The following is a 21,140-nucleotide window of genomic DNA, read 5'->3' as shown; positions in this document are numbered from 1 at the left end:
AAATTGTCTCCTAAACTGAAGTTTATTGTGTAGAAGAAGTAGCTGGTTTGTGAAGAGGAGAGGTTGACCGTTTTCTTGTTCTGCTTTCTCAGGGTAAGATTTCATCATTTGTTGTGTCAATTGATATTGATTCAAGCGCTTGCGGCTTTTGTCTGTTTCAGTTAGTGGACATCTCTGTGATTTTGGCCGAGTCGATCCGACGCACACACAACGGAGAGTCCGTGTCATACCTCTTCAGCCACGTACCCCTGTAGCGATGTCGTCTTCTCAAAAGACAATCAGTTTTACCTCTTTTCCTTTTAACGCACCTGGTTTCCTGACTTTTGTTCTTACGACCTTGTGTTCTTAAGTTTTATTGAACATAAGTTTCATTTTGATTGTGAGAAGTTGCATTGGATGGAAATTGTATCATGTGATGAAACTCAAACGTCAAAGGATTTTATGAAATTCAGATTTTCTTGTTCATTTTGATTTGCATGTTCAAATGGATATGCAGATACTTTGATGTCTTGTGGGTGGGTTATTTTTTTTTTATAGTTGAATGCAAATAGTTTATATGAATTTATTCACCTTTGTGGACGCAATTGTAAAAACAGACTGCCCATTCTGTATAGCTCAGGTATTCAGAAATATTTAATTCTGATTTATTTTGCCTTTAACATGAACATTCCCTCGAACTTTAACTTATGTGTGTTTTTTAAAAAGCATTAAATTCACTCCCTTTTTACATTTAGTCAAGTTTTGACTAAATGTTTTAACATAGAGGGGGAATCGAGACGAGGGTCGTGGTGTATGTATGTCTGTCTGTCTGTGTGTGTGTGTGTAGAGCGATTCAGAGTAAACTATTGGATAAATGTCTTTGATGACGTCATATCCGGCTTTTTGTAAAAGTTGAGGCGGCACTGTCACACCCTCATTTTTCAATAAAATTGATTGCAATTTTTGTAAAGCAATCTTCGACAAAGGCCGGACTTCGGTATTGCATTTCAGCTTGGTGGCTTAAAAATTAATTAATGACTTTGGTCATTAAAAATCTGAAAATTGTAATAATTTTTTTATTTTTATATATAAAACGATCCAAATTTACGTTCATCTTATTCTACATCATTTCCTGATTCCAAAAACATATAAATATGTTATATTTGGATTAAAAACAATCTCTGAACATAAAAAATTATGATCAAAATTAAATTTCCGAAATTGATTTAAAAACAATTTCATCTTATTCCTTGTTGGTTCCTGATTCCAAAAACATATAGATATAATATGTTTGGATTAAAAACACGCTCAGAAAGTTAAAACGAAGAGAGGCACAGAAAAGCGTACTATGCAGCACAGCGAAACCACTATGTACCGCGCTAAACAGGCTTGTCAGTTTCACTCCGTTTTGCACAAGCGGCGGACTACGGTCATTGTGAAAATAATGCAGTGCGTTCAGTTTCATTCTGTGAGTTCCACAGCTTGACTAAATGTAGTAATTTCGCCTCATGCGACTTGTTCATCTTTTTACACCTCTCAAAGGTCATTGAAAATTATGTACTTCCATCCAATTCCTTTAAAATTGTTGGAGAGCGGTCAGCATAGCTACAACTTTCGCATGTTCATGTACAGCCAATCCCAAACTACCTAATTTTTGTAAACAGTCCATCTATAACTGTCTTCTTTCAGTCTTGTTTTTATGGGCATTGGACTTTGTGTGTGTGTTTGGTATTTGCCACCCATACCTTTTGAAACCTAAGCAGAGGATTGCTGTGAGTTAGTGATACAGAAGGTGATTTTTTATTGCACACATTTTGTTTCTCTTTTTGTGTGTTTGTTTATTTATCTTTTTAAATCCATTGTCATTACCCCATTCCCCAACCTCCAGGAGCAGCTATTTCATCGTCCATCTTGACCCTTTCGTGATGTTTGATATTTGATCAAGTTTTTGTGTACCAGTATTTGTTTCAGTTGGAGTACTTTTAGTTTTATACCAAGATTTTATGTTTGTGTGCACCGTTGTATGTGCCATCAAGTACCTGCTTGTGGAATGGGTTTGTGATGAGTTCAGTCCAAGAGGTTTTGGTGCAGTCAAAAATTGGAAAAGAATGTGTTGGGTTATTTTAACTTGACCTGCTTGTGGAATGGGTTTGTGATGAGTTCAGTCCAAGAGGTTTTGGTGCGGTCAAAAATTGGAAAAGAATGTGTTGGATTATTTTAACTTGACCTGCTTGTGGAATGGGTTTGTGATGAGTTCAGTTCAAGAGGTTTTGGTGCGGTCAAATATTGGAAAAGATTGTGTCGGGTTGTTTTAACTTTGGTCAGATTTTCCTTCCTTAACTACGGCAAGTGACAGTAGACAAATGTACCAAACAAGATCAGAATGGACTGTTCAGCTATACAGTGGAACCCCCTTTTAAGACCTCCAAAAACCTGAGAAAAGCAGGTCTTAAAAAAGGAGGGAGTCTTAAAATGGAGGTAAATTTACAGAGGTTATGAACAGAACATCTGAAAAAGTAAGATCTTAAAAAGGAGGAAGTCTTACATTGGAGGGTCTGGGGGTTCCACTGTATCAGACAGGAAGACTACTGCATGGGCTATTGATAGTAGCTCGGCGTTTCTTGTACATCAGTCGCCAGTTAGACACCTGTCAATTGTAGAGTTCAGTTTGTGATGGGGGGTTCCACTGTATCAGACAGGAAGACTACTGCATGGGCTATTAATAGTAGCTCGGCGTTTCTTGTACATCAGTGGCCAGTTAGACACCTGTCAATTGTAGAGTTCAGTTTGTGATGGGGTCTGGCTGCTGCTGTATCCTTGTTACTTGTATGCTCTTGGCAACCCAGGCCTGGCAATGAATAAAAGGGATTTGGGAGTACTGACTGGAAAATGTTGCGTTTTAAGCATTTTTAAGGGCACACGGAGGCTCTTTTCTTACACAATTAGAAAAGGACTTTGTCGTAATTACGACGAAAGGCGTATCATTCCCAAGCCTGGAACCTTTGTACCCATAGCAGGTTTAGTAGGGTTAAGAAATAAGCTCTAAAATCTCAATCCTGTTTGAATGGCTTTGCCTCCAAATGTGATTTGTGTGCCTCGGACACTCAGTTACATATACGAGGTTGTTTTGGGATGATGATATTACTGACACTGATACATCTATTTACACTGCAATGTATGACTATTATTGTAAGTTGAACACACTTTCACTGGGATATGTACCACTATGTTATCAGCCATGTGCGCATAAAACTTAACCATATTAGTTTATTTTTTCCATACGGTGTTTTTTATATATTTTTTGGTTATTTTATTTAAGTAACGTAGCACTTCCTTCCAACAATTTAGTAGATTTGTAAGTTTATGCCCTTGATGCAGAAAAACTGATTTTGCAGATGTTTAGGAGAAAATAGATGTAACAAAAACACTTTACAATGAAATACTGTTTGGAGACTACAGAACATTTGATTACTTGAAACTGATCAAGCAACTTGTTTATGTATTGCTGATGATTCACAACCAGCTTAGCGTGGGAAATATGAAGAAGTATCACAAATTTTAAATTATATTGATGGAGGCAAGAATTCTGATATTGTGGGATATAAGAAAGACACATGATGGATTGTGATATTACTGTACAGTTTGTGCATTGTGGTGCCTGTTGTGTCAAAATAACAATTATTTGTCTCAGCTACATATATAGGTAAAAGGGTATTTTTATAATGTAACCGTTTCTGTCAATATATTTAATTCAGTTTAAAAGTTAACATTGTCCTGAGCATAACATGCCATGTCTAATTTGATCCAATATTTGTTTATTCTTTTTAATATGGAATAAATTAGTTGTTCAGTGTCAAATTTCAGAAATATGATTCACTAAAAAGCAAATGGATTTGTCAGTGTCAAATTTCAGAAATACATGTATAATCACTAAAAAGCAAAAACTAGCTTTTTAAATTCATCTTTTTTTCTTTTTTTTTTAATCGTGGTGTAAAGCAAATTATTTGTGCTGTAAGTAACGTATCACAGGCAAATCGAACCGTTCATAAGCAGCACAAATTCAGTGAGGGTCGTATTCTTTTGTCAGTGTTGGCTTTTTGCTGGTTGAACTTGAAGCCAAGAAACTAGAATACAGGTAGCTAGGGATGCTCAAGAAGTATCTAGATCCCCCCCTCATCCCCTGTTCTAACAGTTAGCCTTGCAGTTTCAAGAGAATTAAAAGGAATTTTGCAAAAGATTGAGCGAGATTGGCATACTGTGTGATGCACTAAATGATCCGTTCTGTTCATTTAGAGTTTTGGACCCAAGTTTCAGAAAAGTATAAAGAATGTTCAGCACATGTTGCTTGCAGACAACTGTTTCAGCACCAAGAAAGATCTTGTACCACTTCACAAAAGATGGGTTATTTCTTTAGTATATTTGGACATTTTTTTATATGAATCTTAGCATAAGGATTTGCTCGTTTTCGTTATGGTTGTCCTTGGCTAGGCCTTCTGAGCCTCCTGCTGTATCTTGTTATAGCGCTCTGCCTCATTTGATCGAGATTATTCCACCTTGTAACATGCATTTTGAAACTGTTTTCAGTCATTGAAAATGTTTCTTCCTTTGTTGTTTATGTGTTCAGTGTAGTTTTGGTATGACATTCTAGAAAACAATGTTTTTGAGAGTGCTGTAGGTCCAGATAGTGTGTTCGGTTTCATTTTATTATGGAGATTAGCTACACATTTATGTATTATTTTATGACAAAAATGAAACGTATCAAATCTGTTGGCCACTGTGTGAATTGTGTCGTGTGCATGTAATCCTTTTTCTTTAACCCTGTGACTGAAGAAATAAAATGATGTAGCCCAAAAGATGCTGTTTTTCATTGTTGTGTGGGAAGAGAGAACAGTGTGACAGGAGTCGCATGAAAACTAATGTAGTTATGTGCTCTTCAGCGTTTTTGAGTGTTGTTCAAAATGTCAAATGTACTGTACAAAAGAACGAATTGAAGGACGGTTGGTGGGTAAAAGGCAGGAAAAGAAGGCAAACTGAAGAAAGAATTCAGAAAATTATAAAGACAAGAGAAGAAAACAAGAAATTCCTCCGATAGGAAAAACACCCCCGTTGGTCAAAGGGAAATAACCATTCTCACTGCTCAGGATTGAGCAATTTAGAGCTTATCTCTAAGCCCTTTTGAACTGTTATGGCTTCTCAAAGGAAGGCCAGTACATACAAATACACAAAAGCCGCCAGACCACATCACAAACAGAACTGAACAATCCACAGGTGTTGCCCACATAGAGAGAGACACACACACACACACACAAACACAGAGAAGCCGTATATATAGAGAGATAGATGACAGTGTATTTTTCGCGTGGCTATAAATTGATTCGACCTTTGCACTTTTACAGTGAGGATAATTTACGGGTCCAATTTACGTTCTGGACACTGCGGTGACCTAAAAATAGTAACAGAACGCCGGGAATATCCGAAGATGCCCCCTCATACTATAGTGCACCATACGAAGGAAGGGAGGTAAACGCTGAAAACATGGAGAAGATAAGGAAGAGTTATGCCGTAGTTGATCCCCCAAAAAAACCAAAATCCACCAATAACTCCCTAACCGTGTGTTTGACTGGTCCCAATTTTTGTAAGGACCGTCTCAGGAATGTATAGAACCTGTTCACCAAGTTTGGTGACGATCGGTCCGTTCATTCTTGAGATCTACTTGCGAACACAAACAAACACACAAACATACAAACAAACAAACAAACACATCGACCGAAACCTATACACACCCCTATACCGGGGGTGTAAATACAGACCAGAGCAACAGAAAGAATTGCAGAAAAAAATGAAAAGATAGGCAGAAGGAGGAAGGACAGTAGGTGAGAAAAAGGTAGGAAGAGGGAAGGCAAAGTAGAGAAACAGGATTTGCAAGGTGGAAAGTAATACAGGTATTAAAAAAATTCCCTCAATTCTACAATAAATATTTTTTTTAAATGTTCAAGGTTTTACTGTCATTTCCATAAATTAAATCAACACGACAACATGTATTCATCATCAGATCCTGTTTCTCTACTTTGCCTTCTCTCTTCATACCTTTTTCTCACCTACTGTCTGCAAGCAGCCTTATACAAATCTCAACATTTTCAGCAATAATAACAACAGAATATCACCTTGATCCCATATACTTTGTGGTTCACAACACAACCTTAACTGCCACAGAAAAAACACACAATCAAAATCATTATTTCATAACTTATGAGTACATTACAGTACCATACTTTTAGGACTATTAGGTACAACTTTTTTCCTCAAGTTTGACCCTTGCTCCCTTTGACTGGTAGCCCCTTGGGAATGACTAAAGAAGAGTAAACAAGTCGCGTAAGGCAAAATTACTACATTTAGTCAAGCTGTGGAACTCACAGAATGAAACTGAACACACTGCATTTTTTCACAATGACCGTGGTCCGCCGCTCGTGCAAAAGGCAGTTTGTTTGTTTGTTCGTTCATGGGCTGAAACTCCACGGCTTTTACGTGTATGACCGTTTTTACCCCGCCATTTAGGCAGCCATACGCCGCTTTCGGAGGAAGCATGCTGGGTATTTTCGTGTTTCTATAACCCACCGAACTCTGACATGGATTACAGGATCTTTTTCGTGCGCACTTGGTCTTGTGCTTGCGTGTACACACGGGGGTGTTCGGACACTGAGGAGAGTCTGCACACAAAGTTGACTCTGAGAAATAAATCTCTCGCCGAACGTGGGGACGAACTCACGCTGACAGCGGCCAACTGGATACAAATCCAGCGCGCTACCGACTGAGCTACATCCCCGCCCCTGCAAAAGGCAGTGACATTAACGAGCCTGTTTAGCTTGGTAGTGGTTGCGCTGGGCTGCACAGCACGCTTTTCTCTACCTCTCTTCATTTTAACTTTCTGAGCGTGTTTTTAAATCCAAACATATCATATCTATATGTTTTTGGAATCAGGAACCGACAAGGAATAAGATGAAAGTGTTTTTAAATCGATTTCGGAAATGTTATTTTAATCATAATTTGTATATTTTTAATTTTCAGAGCTTGTTTTTAATCCGAATATAACATATTTATATGTTTTTGGAATCAGAAAATGATGAAGAATAAGATGAACGTAATTCTGGATCATTTTATAAAAAATTTTATTTTAATTACAATTTTCAGATTTTTAATGACCAAAGTCATTAATCAATATTTAAGCCTCCAAGCTGAAATGCAATACCAAAGTCCGGCCTTCGTCGAAGATTGCTTGGCCAAAATTTCAATCAATTTGATTGAAAAATGAGGGTGTGACAGTGCCGCCTCAACTTTTACAAAAAGCCAGATATGACGTCATCAAAGACATTTATCGAAAAACCGAAAAAAACGTCTGGGGGATATCATACCCAGGAACTCTCATGTAAAATTTCATAAAGATCGGTCAAGTAGTTTACTCTGAATCGCTCTATCAATCAATCAATCAATATGAGGCTTATATCGCGCGTATTCCGTGGGTACAGTTCTAAGCGCAGGTTGTTGGTTTTTGTTTTTGTTTTTTTAATGCAATTTATATCGCGCACATATTCAAGGCGCAGGGATTTATTTATGCCGTGTGAGATGGAATTTTTTTTACACAATACATCACGCATTCACATCGGCCAGCAGATCGCAACCATTTCGGCGCATATCCTACTTTTCACGGCCTATTATTCCAAGTCACACGGGTATTTTGGTGGACATTTTTATCCATGCCTATACAATTTTGCCAGGAAAGACCCTTTTGTCAATCGTGGGATCTTTAACGTGCACACCCCAATGTAGTGTACACACACACGCACAGACACACACACACAGACACACATACAGCACGACCCTCGTCTCGATTCCCCCTCTATGTTAAAACATTTAGTCAAAACTTGACTAAATGTAAAAAGTACCCACATTGCTGTAGAAAAAACAACCACTCCCTCTATAGTGCTATGTTTCTGTTACGATGAAATTGGCACAGTTTCCTTAGACCATCCTTCTCAGGCATCCAAGGTGTTGGCCTCAATTGGAGACTCGGCCATTGACCCAGGGTCAGAAGGTCAGTGTCAACAAGGCTGGGCAGCTGGTCTCGGCCGAAAAGTCACTGACCCAGAGTCATAAGACCAGTGTTTTTACATTTAGTCAAGTTTTGACTAAATGTTTTAACATAGAGGGGGGAATCGAGACGATGGTCGTGGTGTATGTGTGTGTGTGTGTGTGTCTGTCTGTCTGTGTGTGTGTGTAGAGCGATTCAGACTAAACTACTGGGCCGATCTTTATGAAATTTGACATGAGAGTTCCTGGGTATGATATCCCCGGACGTTTTTTTCTTTTTTTCGATAAATACTTTTGATGACGTCATATCCGGCTTTTTGTAAAAGTTCAGGCGGCACTGTCACACCCTCATTTTTCCATTAAATTGATTGAAATTTTGGCAAAGCAATCTTCGACGAAGGCCGGGGTTTGGTATTGCATTTCAGCTTGGTGGCTAAAAAACTAATGAGTGAGTTTGGTCATTAAAAATCAGAAACTTGTAATTAAAATCATTTTTTTATCAAACGATCCAAATACAACTTCATCTTATTCTTCGTCATTTTCTGATTCCAAAACCATATACATATGTTATATTTGGATTAAAAACAAGCTCTGAAAATTAAAAATATAAAAATTATGATCAAAATTAAATTTCCAAAATCATTTTAAAAACTATTTCATCTTATTCCTTGTTGGTTCCTGATTCCAAAAACATACAGATATGATATGTTTGGATTACAAACACGCTCAGAAAGTTAAAACGAAGAGAGGTACCGTAAAGCGTGCTATGAAGCACAGCGCAATCGCTACCGCGCCAAACAGGCTCGTCACTTTCACTGCCTTTTGCACTTGTGGCGGACTACGTTCAGTTTCATTCTGTGAGTTCCACAGCTTGACTAAATGTAGTAATTTTGCCTTACGCGACTTGTTTTCATTACAAAGGCACGCAGCTGGTAGAGTGCAATGGGCTTGATAAGAACAGAGATGTTCAGTGGCTTTGATATCGCTGCACATATATCCCCGAACAAACATATTCCACTCTAATTCCACTAGCTTGCGCCCAGTAAACAGAAAGTGCCTATTGTAAGCAAAAAAAGGGTGCAGCACCTTCTACTACAATGCGCTTTGTAGTCCCAAAGACATGGTAATACTTTTTTTGTTTTTTTTAAATGTCCTTAAAATGAATAAACCCTCAATTGTTCTTTGTTAACATTTACAAATTGTTACGTTCTTGCAGAAGTTAAATTTAACAAAGTGCATATATACATGTAAATACATCCATCACTCCATTGGTGCACAAATATAAAAGAAGCACACAAAATACACACACACAAGCACAAGCTAGTCCTCACACACACACACACACACACATACACACACATACACACACACAACAGCCAGATAAAACCACCACCCACAACTCCAAGCAGAATCAGGGATTCCAGCTGCCAAAGAATCTGTCAAGGAGAATATCAGCTGCAAGGCCCGGAGTCACGGCACCACTCCGTACCATGCTCTCCAACTCCGGAAGTTTCTCCGCTACCTCAGGCTGCCTGCGGAAGTCTTGGAGGATGCGGTCGCGTATGTGGCTCCACAACCAAACCTGTAGCTGTCGCTCTCTCTTTGCTTTCAATTCACCGGCCTCTGTGGTCAGCTTGCGGTATTTCTTCATCGTATCCCACAGCTCGTCAACACCCATGCCAGTCAAGGAAGATATTCTCAACACCTGTCAGCAAAGATGGAAATATGTTGTACATGTATACGTTTTCTTCCTTTTTCTCTATTACCCCAATGCTAGGAAATTCGGGTTGCTTCCTCCCAGTGAAAAGCTAGCAGCAACAAGAGTCGGGCTACCCAGATGTGTACGTGTTCAGGTGTAATCAGCCACCTGCACTTATGGCAGAATGACCGAGGTATTTTACATGCCACTATGGTGACATGGGGGTGGGACATAGATACCATCTCTGAGTCTGCACATAAAGTTGACCCGTGTCCGTCCCGGCCGGGATTCGAACCTGTGACCTTAGGATCACAAGTCCAGTGCTGCACCAACTGAGCTACCCTGCACTAATACAGTTGAACCTGCGCTGGAGACCACCTCTTCATAACGGCCCTGTGCCCAAAACAACCACCCCAAAGGATCCATGATGATTCTTTTTCTTTTTCAATAGAATTCATCTTTCCATATAGTGACCACCTGTCTATTACAACCAGTCATGGTTGGTACTGTAGGTTGTCGCTATTGACAGGTTCTACTTGAAATAACTTACTTTCTTCCCTTGTTGCACCTATATGAGGGCCTGCAAACACTTTGCACACACACACACACACACACACACACACACACAAACACACACACACACACACACACACACACACACACACACACACACACACACACACAGTCTCTCTCTCCCTGCAATTTTGACTACTTATTTAGAATAATTAGATAGAGTCATTCTCTCCCTGCAATTTTGACTACTTATTTAGAATAATCAGATAGAGTCATACATGGTTGCTGAAAATAACTGTTAAGTCTAAGATGGACCAAACTACGCTAAGTACAACATTTTGAGGAAACATAAAAAAGCATTGGATGCAGCAAAGGTGGAGAATATTGTAGCTTACTTTTGGTTTCCAGATTTTGGATTGCCTTCTCATGAATTTGAGAGCAGAAATGTACTCGGCCTGGATGCGGCGAGCAGCGGGCTCAAGATCGCCGTCACTCTTATTGACCACTACCAAGTCTGCAACCTCCACTATGCCCCGCTTGATCCCTGTGCAAGAGACAATAAATGTATGTACTTGAAGATTCTCTGTACCCCCTACAGCACTGGCTAGAGGCTTGCTCAAAATACAGACAAATCTAACAACAAAGTGACTGTGGGTGAGATGAAGAAAATTGAAAAACAAATTCTGTACTCACCAATACAAGGACAGCAAATACAAAATAAAGACACAAACTGGCAGTTACACAACAGCAAAGCTGCATATTTAATTGGGCATTTATTAATTAGAAACTTCAGTCTGATATTAATTGGGCAAAGTCGACTAAAAGTCCAATTCACAAAGTTTGCTACACAAAGCTTTGGCACTGAATCGTTGGTAAAAAGACTTGGAGAAGTCTTCACGAAGTCAACTTCGGGCTCAAAGGCCTTCAGCAAAATATGATAGGGGGTCATGAATTTTTTGCTGGTTGAAGTCAAAACTTATTGCTGGGTGATATAATCGCATTATTTATAATGTTACCTCATAATCTGTCTGGGATGGGTAAACAGATGTGCCAAATACAGTAACCTTGCCTGAAATACATATTTCGAGAAACCAGTCAGACAGTCACGCTCAGAGTGCATATAAGGCCTAAAAAAAAAATAGGTGTGGTTACGGTAACCCGACCTACTCTATTTTTAGGGGCCGACCCTATAACTTTTTATTACATTTGTCAAAAAAACACACAAAAAACCAAGAAAACGAGTGCAGAAAACGCAATGAAAGCGAAAGCGCTCGAGTCGCACTTATTTCCCTGTCAAGTAGGTTTAATTTGTACACATTAGAAAAAAAAGTTTAAAAAAAAAAGTGATTGCCTACCTTCCTATCCTATTTTTTTGTTGGCTATGTTACCTTAACCACACCTATTTTTTTTGTGTGTGCCTAAGTACAGATGGTCATGCTTACCCTGAAGTTCATCTCCCCCTGCTGGAGGGATGAGCAAGCAGAACAGGTCAACCATGTCTGCCACAGCAAATTCAGACTGACCAACACCTGTGTGACACAAAATACAAAAACATATTTTTATTTACAAAAAGCATCAATTAAACAAAAATCCATGTACATTCCATGGACTCCAGAAAGTCTGAAACTAAAGTGTCTTAATGAAAACATAGCTTGGTGTAGATGCAAAACCTGGAGTATCCAAAAGACTAACTTCATGAAACATTTATATTAGTGCTTCTTTCTTTTTCTGCGCGCTCTACTCGGGGGCATGAAGAGCATTTTACTCCAATAGTCGTCAAATCTAACCTGTTGTCTCTGACACACAAATTTGACACTTTGCTGTTGGTGTGAATATCCCTTCAGATGTAGTTGACAAAACTTACTTTTGCTCTCATTGGTGAACCCTAACACACACACACACAAACACACACACGCATGCACACACAAACGTACACACACACAACCACACACACACTTACCAACAGTTTCCACAATAACAAAGTCAAAGCCGGCCCCTTCGCACAAAACAATTGCCTCATTTGTGTTTCGTGCAACACCACCAAGCGTGCCCCGTGAAGGTGATGGTCGGATAAAAGCGTTTGGATCGACTGATAACTGAGGCATTCTGGTCTTGTCGGCAAGGAGTGAACCTGTTGAGGGAGCAATCATATTATTATTCTAGGCAAGTAATATCGCAAAAAATACATTTCAGTTTCTGCCACAAATGATTTTATGACAAGCGGCAACCACTGTTAATGGACTGTTTGAATTTACTGCTTGCCTCTGGATCTGAACACAACTTAATCATTTTTATCCAAATAAATATTCAATTATAACTGACCATGTGAGGGTTGAAGGTGAACCAAGCAACAACAACAAGCATTGACCTTAACGGGCAAAAGGCCGCCCGTGGTGACACGGGGGTAGGACATGGATACCGTCTCTGCACAAACAGTTGACCTGTGACCTAATCCGCAACATTAAGTCACGCTTAACAGTTTCAAACCATATACTGAGAGAGAGCGAGAGAAAGAGAGAGGGAGTACTGAGAGAGAGCGAGAGAAAAAGAGAGAGAGAGAGAGAGAGAGAGAGAGAGAGAGACAGAGAGAGAGAGACAGAGAGAGAGAGAGAGAGAGACAGAGACGCTTGACGCTTTGACACTTTGTCATTAGCTAATAAATCAATCAATCAATCAATATGAGGCTTATATCGCGCGTATTCCGTGGGTACAGTTCTAAGCGCAGGGATTCATTTTTTTATTTTATTTTCTTAATGCAATTTATATCGCGCACATATTCAAGGCGCAGGGATTTATTTATGCCGTGTGAGATGGAATTTTTTTTACACAATACATCATGCATTCACATCGGCCAGCAGATCGCAGCCATTTCGGCGCATATCCTACTTTTCACGGCCTATTATTCCAAGTCACACGGGTATTTTGGTGGACATTTTTATCTATGCCTATACAATTTTGCCAGGAAAGAGCCTTTTGTCAATCGTGGGATCTTTAACGTGCACACCCCAATGTAGTGTACACGAAGGGACCTCGGTTTTTCGTCTCATCCGAAAGACTAGCACTTGAACCCACCACCTAGGTTAGGAAAGGGGGGAGAAAATTGCTAACGCCCTGACCCAGGGTCGAACTCGCAACCTCTCGCTTCCGAGCACAAGTGCGTTACCACTCGGCCACCCAGTCCACAGCCTTATAGACAAGGTAAAACAACAATTTCTGCATCATTCATAAAAGGGGTAAAAGGACGAATGAACAAAACATTAATAACAACAAAAACATAGCAAACTATGAGTTTATGAGTACGAACAAACAAACACACCGACACGAAAGCCATAGGTAAACAAAAATATCTAAGACTAACCCCTGTCTCCCCCCCCCCCCCCCCTCCCCAGCCCCTCTGTGGGCAGAGAGGTGTCACCGTCAGCTAATTGAGGTCACCTGCACTCACTCAGAGCAAAACCAGTTGACCGTGTCCAACTTTTGACACTGATAAAAAAAAAGAATTAGAAAATAATTTTTTTTTTTTTAAATTAAAATAAAACAAAAGAGAGAGCGAGAAAGGAGTGCAGAAATTTTTTTTTTAATAAAAAATTTAAATAAAAAAAAAAATTAAAAAAAAAATTTAAAATAAAATGAAAGAGAGATAACTCAAATCAAAGTTATTTTTCAGCAAACTGAGTATGTTGATGGTAATACTTTTACACTGTCTGATTCTTATAGAATATATAGAGTCGAAGTGAGAAACAAAGTGCTAGTAATAACACGAGTCCGTACCACGGAACCACACACACCAATAAAACAAACGCCAAAGACTCGAAGGGAAGTAACTGGGTGCAGGAATACATAGGAATCTGTCCGTTGGATTCCTCCCCTGGATCGGTTTGTGAATCACTCATCTAAAAAAAAAGGGATTTATTAAAAAAGCCAATATCTTCCGTTTGAATGTAATTTTTTGCATACACCCGTGTAACCTTATTCCTTACAATTTCACGAAATTTTAGCTTAATTGACCCAGAGATACAAGTCTTACCCGACTCGTTTGTAATCGTCCACCCGCCCGCCCTACTCAAACAAACAAACAAACAAACAAACAAACAAACAGACAGAGTGAATCCAGTAAGCCCCATATAATGGCGGCTTAACAAAACACTTTCTGTATTTCTGGGGGGGGGGGGGGGGTTAGGGTTTGTTGTGTTATGTGTAGCATACATTCAAAGATTCGACATAAAACACGGAGTCTTCGTTCCATGTGCTCGTATCTTTATGCAGGAAGCAAGCGAGAGGAAGTGGGGAGAGTAGTCTCCCTGTACATCGAATAGCCTGGTGCTCACAGTCACACTGTTGCGCAATAACATAACATCCCTCTTTGTTTAAAGAAAATTCGAGCGCTTAGTCAAATAAACAAAACTCCGAAATAACAGTCGAATTCGAAACGATTTCCGAAACGATACGCGTACGCGAATTCGACACGACATTCTAACGACGGACGAGCTCGAAACGAATTCAAAACAATACCGACTTTGAGTATTAAGAGTCTGTATAATGTTCATTTCACTGCTGTTTCCGTACACGCGCTTCGAATCATTTATCGGCGATATATACAAAGTCTTTCATCTTGGGGCACTTGACTGTACGGCCAGATCTGGTGCTGACTGGGATCTTGCTGGGGCTAGACGGCTTCACCGGAGCCTCTGGTTGATGTCGCTGCGGGGTCATCTTCGCCGGCGGCTGTGGCGTAGTGGTGGTCTCAGTAGCTGTAGGGCATGGTGTAGGTGGCGGTTGCTGCGGGCGATTGCAGGCGGAGTCAGCTGATGGTTCTGGGCTGGCGCTCTCAGCAGTCTTCTTCAGGTGGACTCTGTTCCGACGGTACAGCGAGCCGTTGGCCTGTATCTCGTATGACCTATCATCGAGGCGCTTGGTGACGACAGCTTTCGTCCACTTCTTGTGGCCTAGAGTAAAAGGCTGCATACGTACAGTGTCGCCTTCTTCAAGAGGGGGTAGGTCTTTGGCTCCTTTGTCGAAGTTTGTCTTCTGCTTCTTCTGGTGTGCACGCAGCTTCTTCTTTTCGGCGTCTAAGTCTACCTTTGGTTTCAGGAGTGTTGCTGTTGTTGGAAGCAGTGTTCTGGTTCTTCTGTTGAAGAATCGCTGTGCTGGGCTAGTCCCGGTCGCTTGGCTAGGAGTGTTCCTGTAGTTCAGTAGAGCAAGGAACTGGTCTCCTTCTTTGTTCTTCCTCAGCAAAGCCTTTGCAGTCTTGACTGATGATTCAGCTTTTCCGTTTGCTTTGCTGTTATAGGGACTTGACGTTCTGTGTTCGAAGTCGAAAGAACGTGCGAATTCTTGAAAGTTCTCCGAGGTGAATTGTGGACCGTTGTCACTGACTAGAATGCATGGGGAACCATAGCGGGCAATGTGTGCTTTCAACTTCTTGATGATGGTAGAGGAAGTAGTGTTCTCAAGTCTATCAATCTCCCAGAAGTTGCTGAAGTAGTCAGTGGTCACCATATAGTCTTTCCCGTCGAGTTCGAAGAGGTCGACGCCTACCTTCTCCCACTGACGAGAAGGAAGTTCATGTGGCATGAGAGTTTCTGGCTGATTGGCGCTTTGGTAAGTGTTGCATGTTTCACAGGTTGAAATGAAGTTCTTAATGTCTCCCGACATGCCGGGCCAAAACAGACACTCTCTGGCTCTCTTCAGACATCCGTCAATTCCAGAATGAGTAGAATGAACAGCTGTCTTCATCTCTCCACGCATAGACTCAGGAACGACGACTCTTTCTCCTTTAAAGATGAGTCCATCTTGAACTGTCATTTCGTCACGAAAGTGAAAATAAGGAGTGAGGGTGGCTGGTAGATCGTTTCTGTCGTCAGGCCAACCAGTCATGATGGTCGTCTTGAGAAGCTGGAGGTTTTCATCGTTTTCCGTCCTGGCCTTGAGCTTCGCCAGTCTTTCCTCCCGGATGGGCAGGAAACTCACCATATTGACGAACTCAAAATCCTCTTGACGGCTGGGGGCATTGATGTATGCTCGTGAAAGCGTATCAGCGAGGTGCATCTCTTTTCCTTTCTTGTAATGGACAGTGATGTTGTAGTTCTCGATTCGTAGCATCATACCTTGGAGTCGCCGAGGTGCGGCAGACAAGGGTTTTTGGAGAATGGCTTCTAGAGGCTTGTGATCGCTTTCTATTTCAACTTGGCGCCCAAATGTGTACTGGTGGAACTTCTCCAAGGAGAACACTATGGCCAGCATCTCTTTCTCGATTTGAGCGTACCTAGTTTCTGTCTCTGTCAGTGCTCTGCTGGCGTATGCGATCGGGCGGCCATTCTGCATCAAGACAGCACCAAGTCCGGTCTGACTTGCATCACATTGGATTGTGATAGGTTCTTCAGGCTTGTAGAAGGCTAGCACTGGAGCTTCTGTCACTAGCTTCTGTACTGCTTTGAACGCTTTCTCATGAGTCGGTGTCCAGGTCCAGACCACATCAGTTCGAGTCAGTTGTCTGATGGGTTCCAAAACGTCAGACAGTTTCGGCAAGAATTTTGCCAGGTAGTTGACGAATCCACAGAAGCGTCGGACACCTTCCACGTCTTCTGGTTCCGGCATCTTGAGCACAGCCTCGACCTTCTCGTGGTCGATCTTTAGGCCGTCCCTCGTCACGAGATGACCTAGGAATGAGATTTCAGCTCTGTTCAGGTCCGCTTTTTCTCTGTTTAGCCTCATTCCTACTTCTCTGCATCTCTGAAACAATCTGTGTAGGTTTCGGTCATGGTCTGCTTGAGCTGTCTCATCATCGTCTCCCTCTCCATAGACGATGATATCGTCAGAAACTCCGATCACGCCATTCAGTCCTTCTATGGCTTGATCCAGTCGTTTCTGAAAAAGTTCACTGCTGACGCAGGTGCCGAATGGTAGTCGTTTCCATCGATAACGACCATACGGAGTCTGAAACGTCGTCAGCAGGCTGGATTCTTCGTCCAGATGTACGTGCCAGTATGCGTTGCTCAAGTCGAGTTTGGAGAACACACGGGCATGTGCTAGCTTTGGTAGGATGTCCTCCAGGACAGGCAGAGTGTAGTGTTCCCTTTTCAGTGCTTTGTTAAGCGGTCTCGGGTCAATGCAGATGCGTAGACTACCAGATTTCTTCGTGGCGACTACCATCCTGCTACACCAGCTTGTAGGCTCTTCAACGGTTGTGATCACTCCACTCTTAGTCAGTTTTTTCAGTTCTGCCTTCACCTTTGACTTCATGGCAAACGGCACTCGACAGGCAGGTGAGATGACTGGTACCACTGTATCATCAACTTCAAGATGAACGACCCCAGGTAGACTTCCTACACTGTTTTCAAAAACATCAGCAAAACTTGCGAGTTGGTCTTGCTCAACGTTCATGATGCTCTCGAGGTTCTCGTAGTGTACGGTGATCAGATTCATATCCTCAGACGTTTTCTTCCCTATTAGCGGCATGAGGTCTTCATCAACTACTACAAACTCAGCTGTGTAGTGTTTCTCATTCTTTGGGTTTGTCAGTGTCAACTGTGTTTTCCCCAAGGGTGTAATGACTGTCCCGTCGTAAGTATGTAGCTTCGTCTTGGACTGAGTCATGAGCTTGGTTTTCTTCACGTATTTCTTTGGCATGACATTCACGCTCGCACCCGAGTCAATCTGACAGACTATGGTTTTCCCATCCACTGTCATCTCAGCTTTGATGATTTTGCTCTGGCGGCATCTGCTTCCATTCACTGCAAGCAGAGTTTCATCTTCACTACTGTCAGTTTCATCAAATCCAACTGCATTCACTTTCTTTGGTTTTCTGTGTTTCGCAGTTGCACACACCACTCCGAAGTGATTTTTCTTCTTGCAGACCTTGCAGGTTTTCCCCCATGCTGGGCACAGTTCTTTTTTCAGAGGGTGCTTCTGTCCACAAAACTTGCAGTTGTGGATAACTTTCCCGAAGTTCCGGCTTTGGTTTTGCTTCTGAGCTACACTGCATGCTTCTGCAGTCTCATCTTCCCTTTTCAGGGTCCTTAGTTGCTGTGATGTGGCTTCTGCGGCCCTACACATGTCGATGCACAACTCAAGGCTCAGATCTGCTTCTTGGAGTAGTCTTTTTCTTGTCGAGCTGTCTCGGATTCCTAAGACAATCCTGTCTCGCAAGAGACTGTCTTTTAGGCAATCACAGAAGTGACAAGTTGCAGCAAGAGTCCTCAATGCTGCTATGTACTCTTCCACGGTCTCATCCGGCCTTTGCTCCCTCTTATTGAACATGTATCGCTCGTAGGTCTCATTCGTTTTCCCGATGAAGTGAGCATCAAATGCTGCAATGATGTCCGCTACTGTCGGCTCTTCCTCAAGGTGCATACCATTGTACACTCCTAGACCATCAGGTCCCAGTGTATGCAAGAATAGCGCTCGTTTGTATGCGTTACTCTCTGGTTCTAGCTTCGTTATGACGCAATAGTTGTTCCACATTTGTTTGAACATCTTCCAGTCGTCACCTCCCTTCTTTACGTTTAACGGAGGGGGAGGATTCACCCTGGCCGTGTGACGTTGTTGAGGTTGGTTATCACGATGTTCTGCCATTTCTCATAACGTGTGTTGTTAAGACACGAAGAAAAGTCAAAGTTCGTCAAACGATAGCTAACACAGCTGTACGACAGTCGTGGATCAGGAACTGCTCCCTACATTCGGCGCAAAGAAAAGTTCATTCCACTAGACTAGAGAGTACTCACAGAATGCCAACAGCACGTATGTTGAGCGTAGGGTTTCAAGTTACCTTGCGCTGCCACCATGTTGTGTTATGTGTAGCATACATTCAAAGATTCGACATAAAACACGGAGTCTTCGTTCCATGTGCTCGTATCTTTATGCAGGAAGCAAGCGAGAGGAAGTGGGGAGAGTAGTCTCCCTGTACATCGAATAGCCTGGTGCTCACAGTCACACTGTTGCGCAATAACATAACAGGGTTGACAAATTGACAGCAGCAACAGAACTTCTCCCGTAGCTCACATCCAACTCACATAAGTTTATAAGCACAGTGTGTACACTTTATCATATCAATTTGATCTGGGCAAAAAATTGAAGACTTTTACCTCCTGTGGTACTGGAAGACGGATCAACGGCCAAGACAGCCACACGCTGACCCTTAGAGGTAAGGAGTTTGCCAAAACTTTCAATAAAAGTACTTTTTCCTGCCCCAGGAGGACCTGACAACCCTGTCAAATAAAAAATACAAGCGTAATTACTGTTTACCATACTAAGTTACCATCATTTGTACATTGTGAGACAAAAATCAGTTTTCGCCTTTAAAGACTAACAATCAAACTGCGTATGGAACATGTAGATGTTCTGCCATAACTAGTACACGGTAGACAGACTGTGTTAACTTTGTTTTTAATTAATTTAACTTTTCTCTGTTCTGCTGGATTAACTGGTCTTTTTTCAGATGTACAAAGAAAACAACACTCAGTACATAGAAATACAGTGGTACCTGCAATGAAAGGACACCATTGGGACTTATACATTTCAGGTGGCCTGTCATGACAGGTATAATTTGGTCAAGATAATAGACAAAGAGACTCCAGAAGGTGTCCTTTCTTGGGAGGTGACCACTCACCAGAGGGGCCTTACATTGCAGGTACCACTGTAGACATACATATATGTATCAGACTTGAGTATCACATGAGACATGTAGAAACATGTTACTCACCAATACGGAACGATCGCTGTCCGCCTTTATATTTCACCCCCTCCCCTTTGAGGTAATGCAGTATGCTGGTGAGCAGGAGCTGAGCTTGTTGTCTTTTGGACACATTGGATGATTCCATCAGGGTGATGGCTCTGGCTAAGGAAGCACGATCATGACTCACCACACCTCTGTACAGCTTTTCTGTTTCTGGCTCTAACTCCAGGTGGCTTAATGACTCAGGTTTCTCTTTCAGTGAGTCTGTGTGCCGGTCACTCATGAGCATCTTTGCAACATACTGAACTGTTGGAGGTAATGATGGTGGAGGTGGTGGTCGGTCTTCTGATGCTGAGTGTAACGTGGATGAAGAGCAGAAGTTTTTATGGAATGCTACTGTACAGCAGCGGAAAGATTTCAATACTTGATAGTGATACTGATCAGCATTGCAGCAGCTTCTACTGTAAAGTTGAATCAGCTGAGTATTCAGTTTCAGATGGAAACATTTTCTGAAAAGCATGTCTGGTTTGAGGAATATGTAGTTTCTTGAAACTACAAATGTATGGTTTAAAAACAATTGTGTAATCTTATTGCACCAGAAGGAACCAAATCACCTCAGTTGTACATCAAATCATACTCATAGTGGAACTTATGACATCAGTAGCTTTGCTTTTCCATCTGGTTGAAGACATCATCATCGTCACCTGGTGAAACATAAAAACACAGAAAGTAACAGCACCTTCATGACACTGACAGGCTGCCAAGTATTTGTACTTTTTTTTTTAATTTACGCGCATTTTTTCTGTCTCCTCCAGAAAGATGAACAGGGTTACCTAAAAGCAGCTAATGGACTTAAAACACTTTTAACTAACTGCTCATTCTTAGTCACCTCTGTTTTAGACATGTGATGAAAACAGTCGCCCTCTGAGCCCCTCCCGTTTGTGGAACAAAAGTGTCGTCTGCTACACAGCACAACGTTGGTGGTCTGTTGGTTGTTTTAAAGAATAATCGACGTTTTGTAATTTTTAAGTCAGACCACTGATGATGTTCCTATCAAACATGACATGATAACTCATACATCTATATTCCATGCAATTACAAACCTTTTAACCAATTAATTATACTTCATCAAACATCTTATATGAAGAGAGAAATAGGGAACAAGGTTATTCTCAAATCTGTTTTCTCCAA

The 21,140-nt window shown here is 41.3% G+C and overlaps 2 protein-coding genes across 3 annotated transcripts in view; one reads left to right on the top strand and one right to left on the bottom strand.

Moving 5' to 3' along the window:
* Window positions 1-4,832, top strand: part of LOC138968699 (ribose-phosphate pyrophosphokinase 1) — a 31,368-nt gene extending 26,536 nt beyond the window's left edge. Inside the window, exon 7 of the mRNA XM_070341311.1 lies at window positions 162-4,832. Within this exon, the coding sequence (XP_070197412.1) occupies window positions 162-254 (93 nt within the window). The 3' untranslated portion in view covers window positions 255-4,832. The remainder of the gene's footprint in view (window positions 1-161) is intronic.
* Window positions 4,833-8,702: 3,870 nt separating this feature from the next.
* On the bottom strand, window positions 8,703-21,134 carry LOC138968698 (methylmalonic aciduria type A homolog, mitochondrial-like). 2 transcript variants are annotated; one of them, XM_070341309.1, is made up of 7 exons: window positions 21,053-21,134; window positions 19,977-20,653; window positions 19,360-19,482; window positions 12,237-12,407; window positions 11,719-11,805; window positions 10,672-10,820; window positions 8,703-9,769 (listed from the first exon to the last, which is right to left on the bottom strand). In XM_070341309.1, exons 2-7 carry the CDS (start codon window positions 20,467-20,469, stop codon window positions 9,476-9,478), a joined length of 1,317 nt encoding a protein of 438 aa, XP_070197410.1. In that variant the 5' UTR covers window positions 20,470-20,653; window positions 21,053-21,134; the 3' UTR covers window positions 8,703-9,475. The 2 variants fall into 2 exon arrangements, with proteins under 2 accessions (XP_070197410.1, XP_070197409.1); XM_070341308.1 differs by lacking the exon at window positions 21,053-21,134 and adding an exon at window positions 20,839-21,046.
* Between the last annotated feature and the right edge of the window lie 6 nt (window positions 21,135-21,140).

This window comes from Littorina saxatilis, linkage group LG6 (assembly GCF_037325665.1).
Source record: "Littorina saxatilis isolate snail1 linkage group LG6, US_GU_Lsax_2.0, whole genome shotgun sequence".
NCBI classification, from domain to species: domain Eukaryota; kingdom Metazoa; phylum Mollusca; class Gastropoda; order Littorinimorpha; family Littorinidae; genus Littorina; species Littorina saxatilis.
This window is presented reverse-complemented; position numbering and strand designations above follow the sequence as displayed.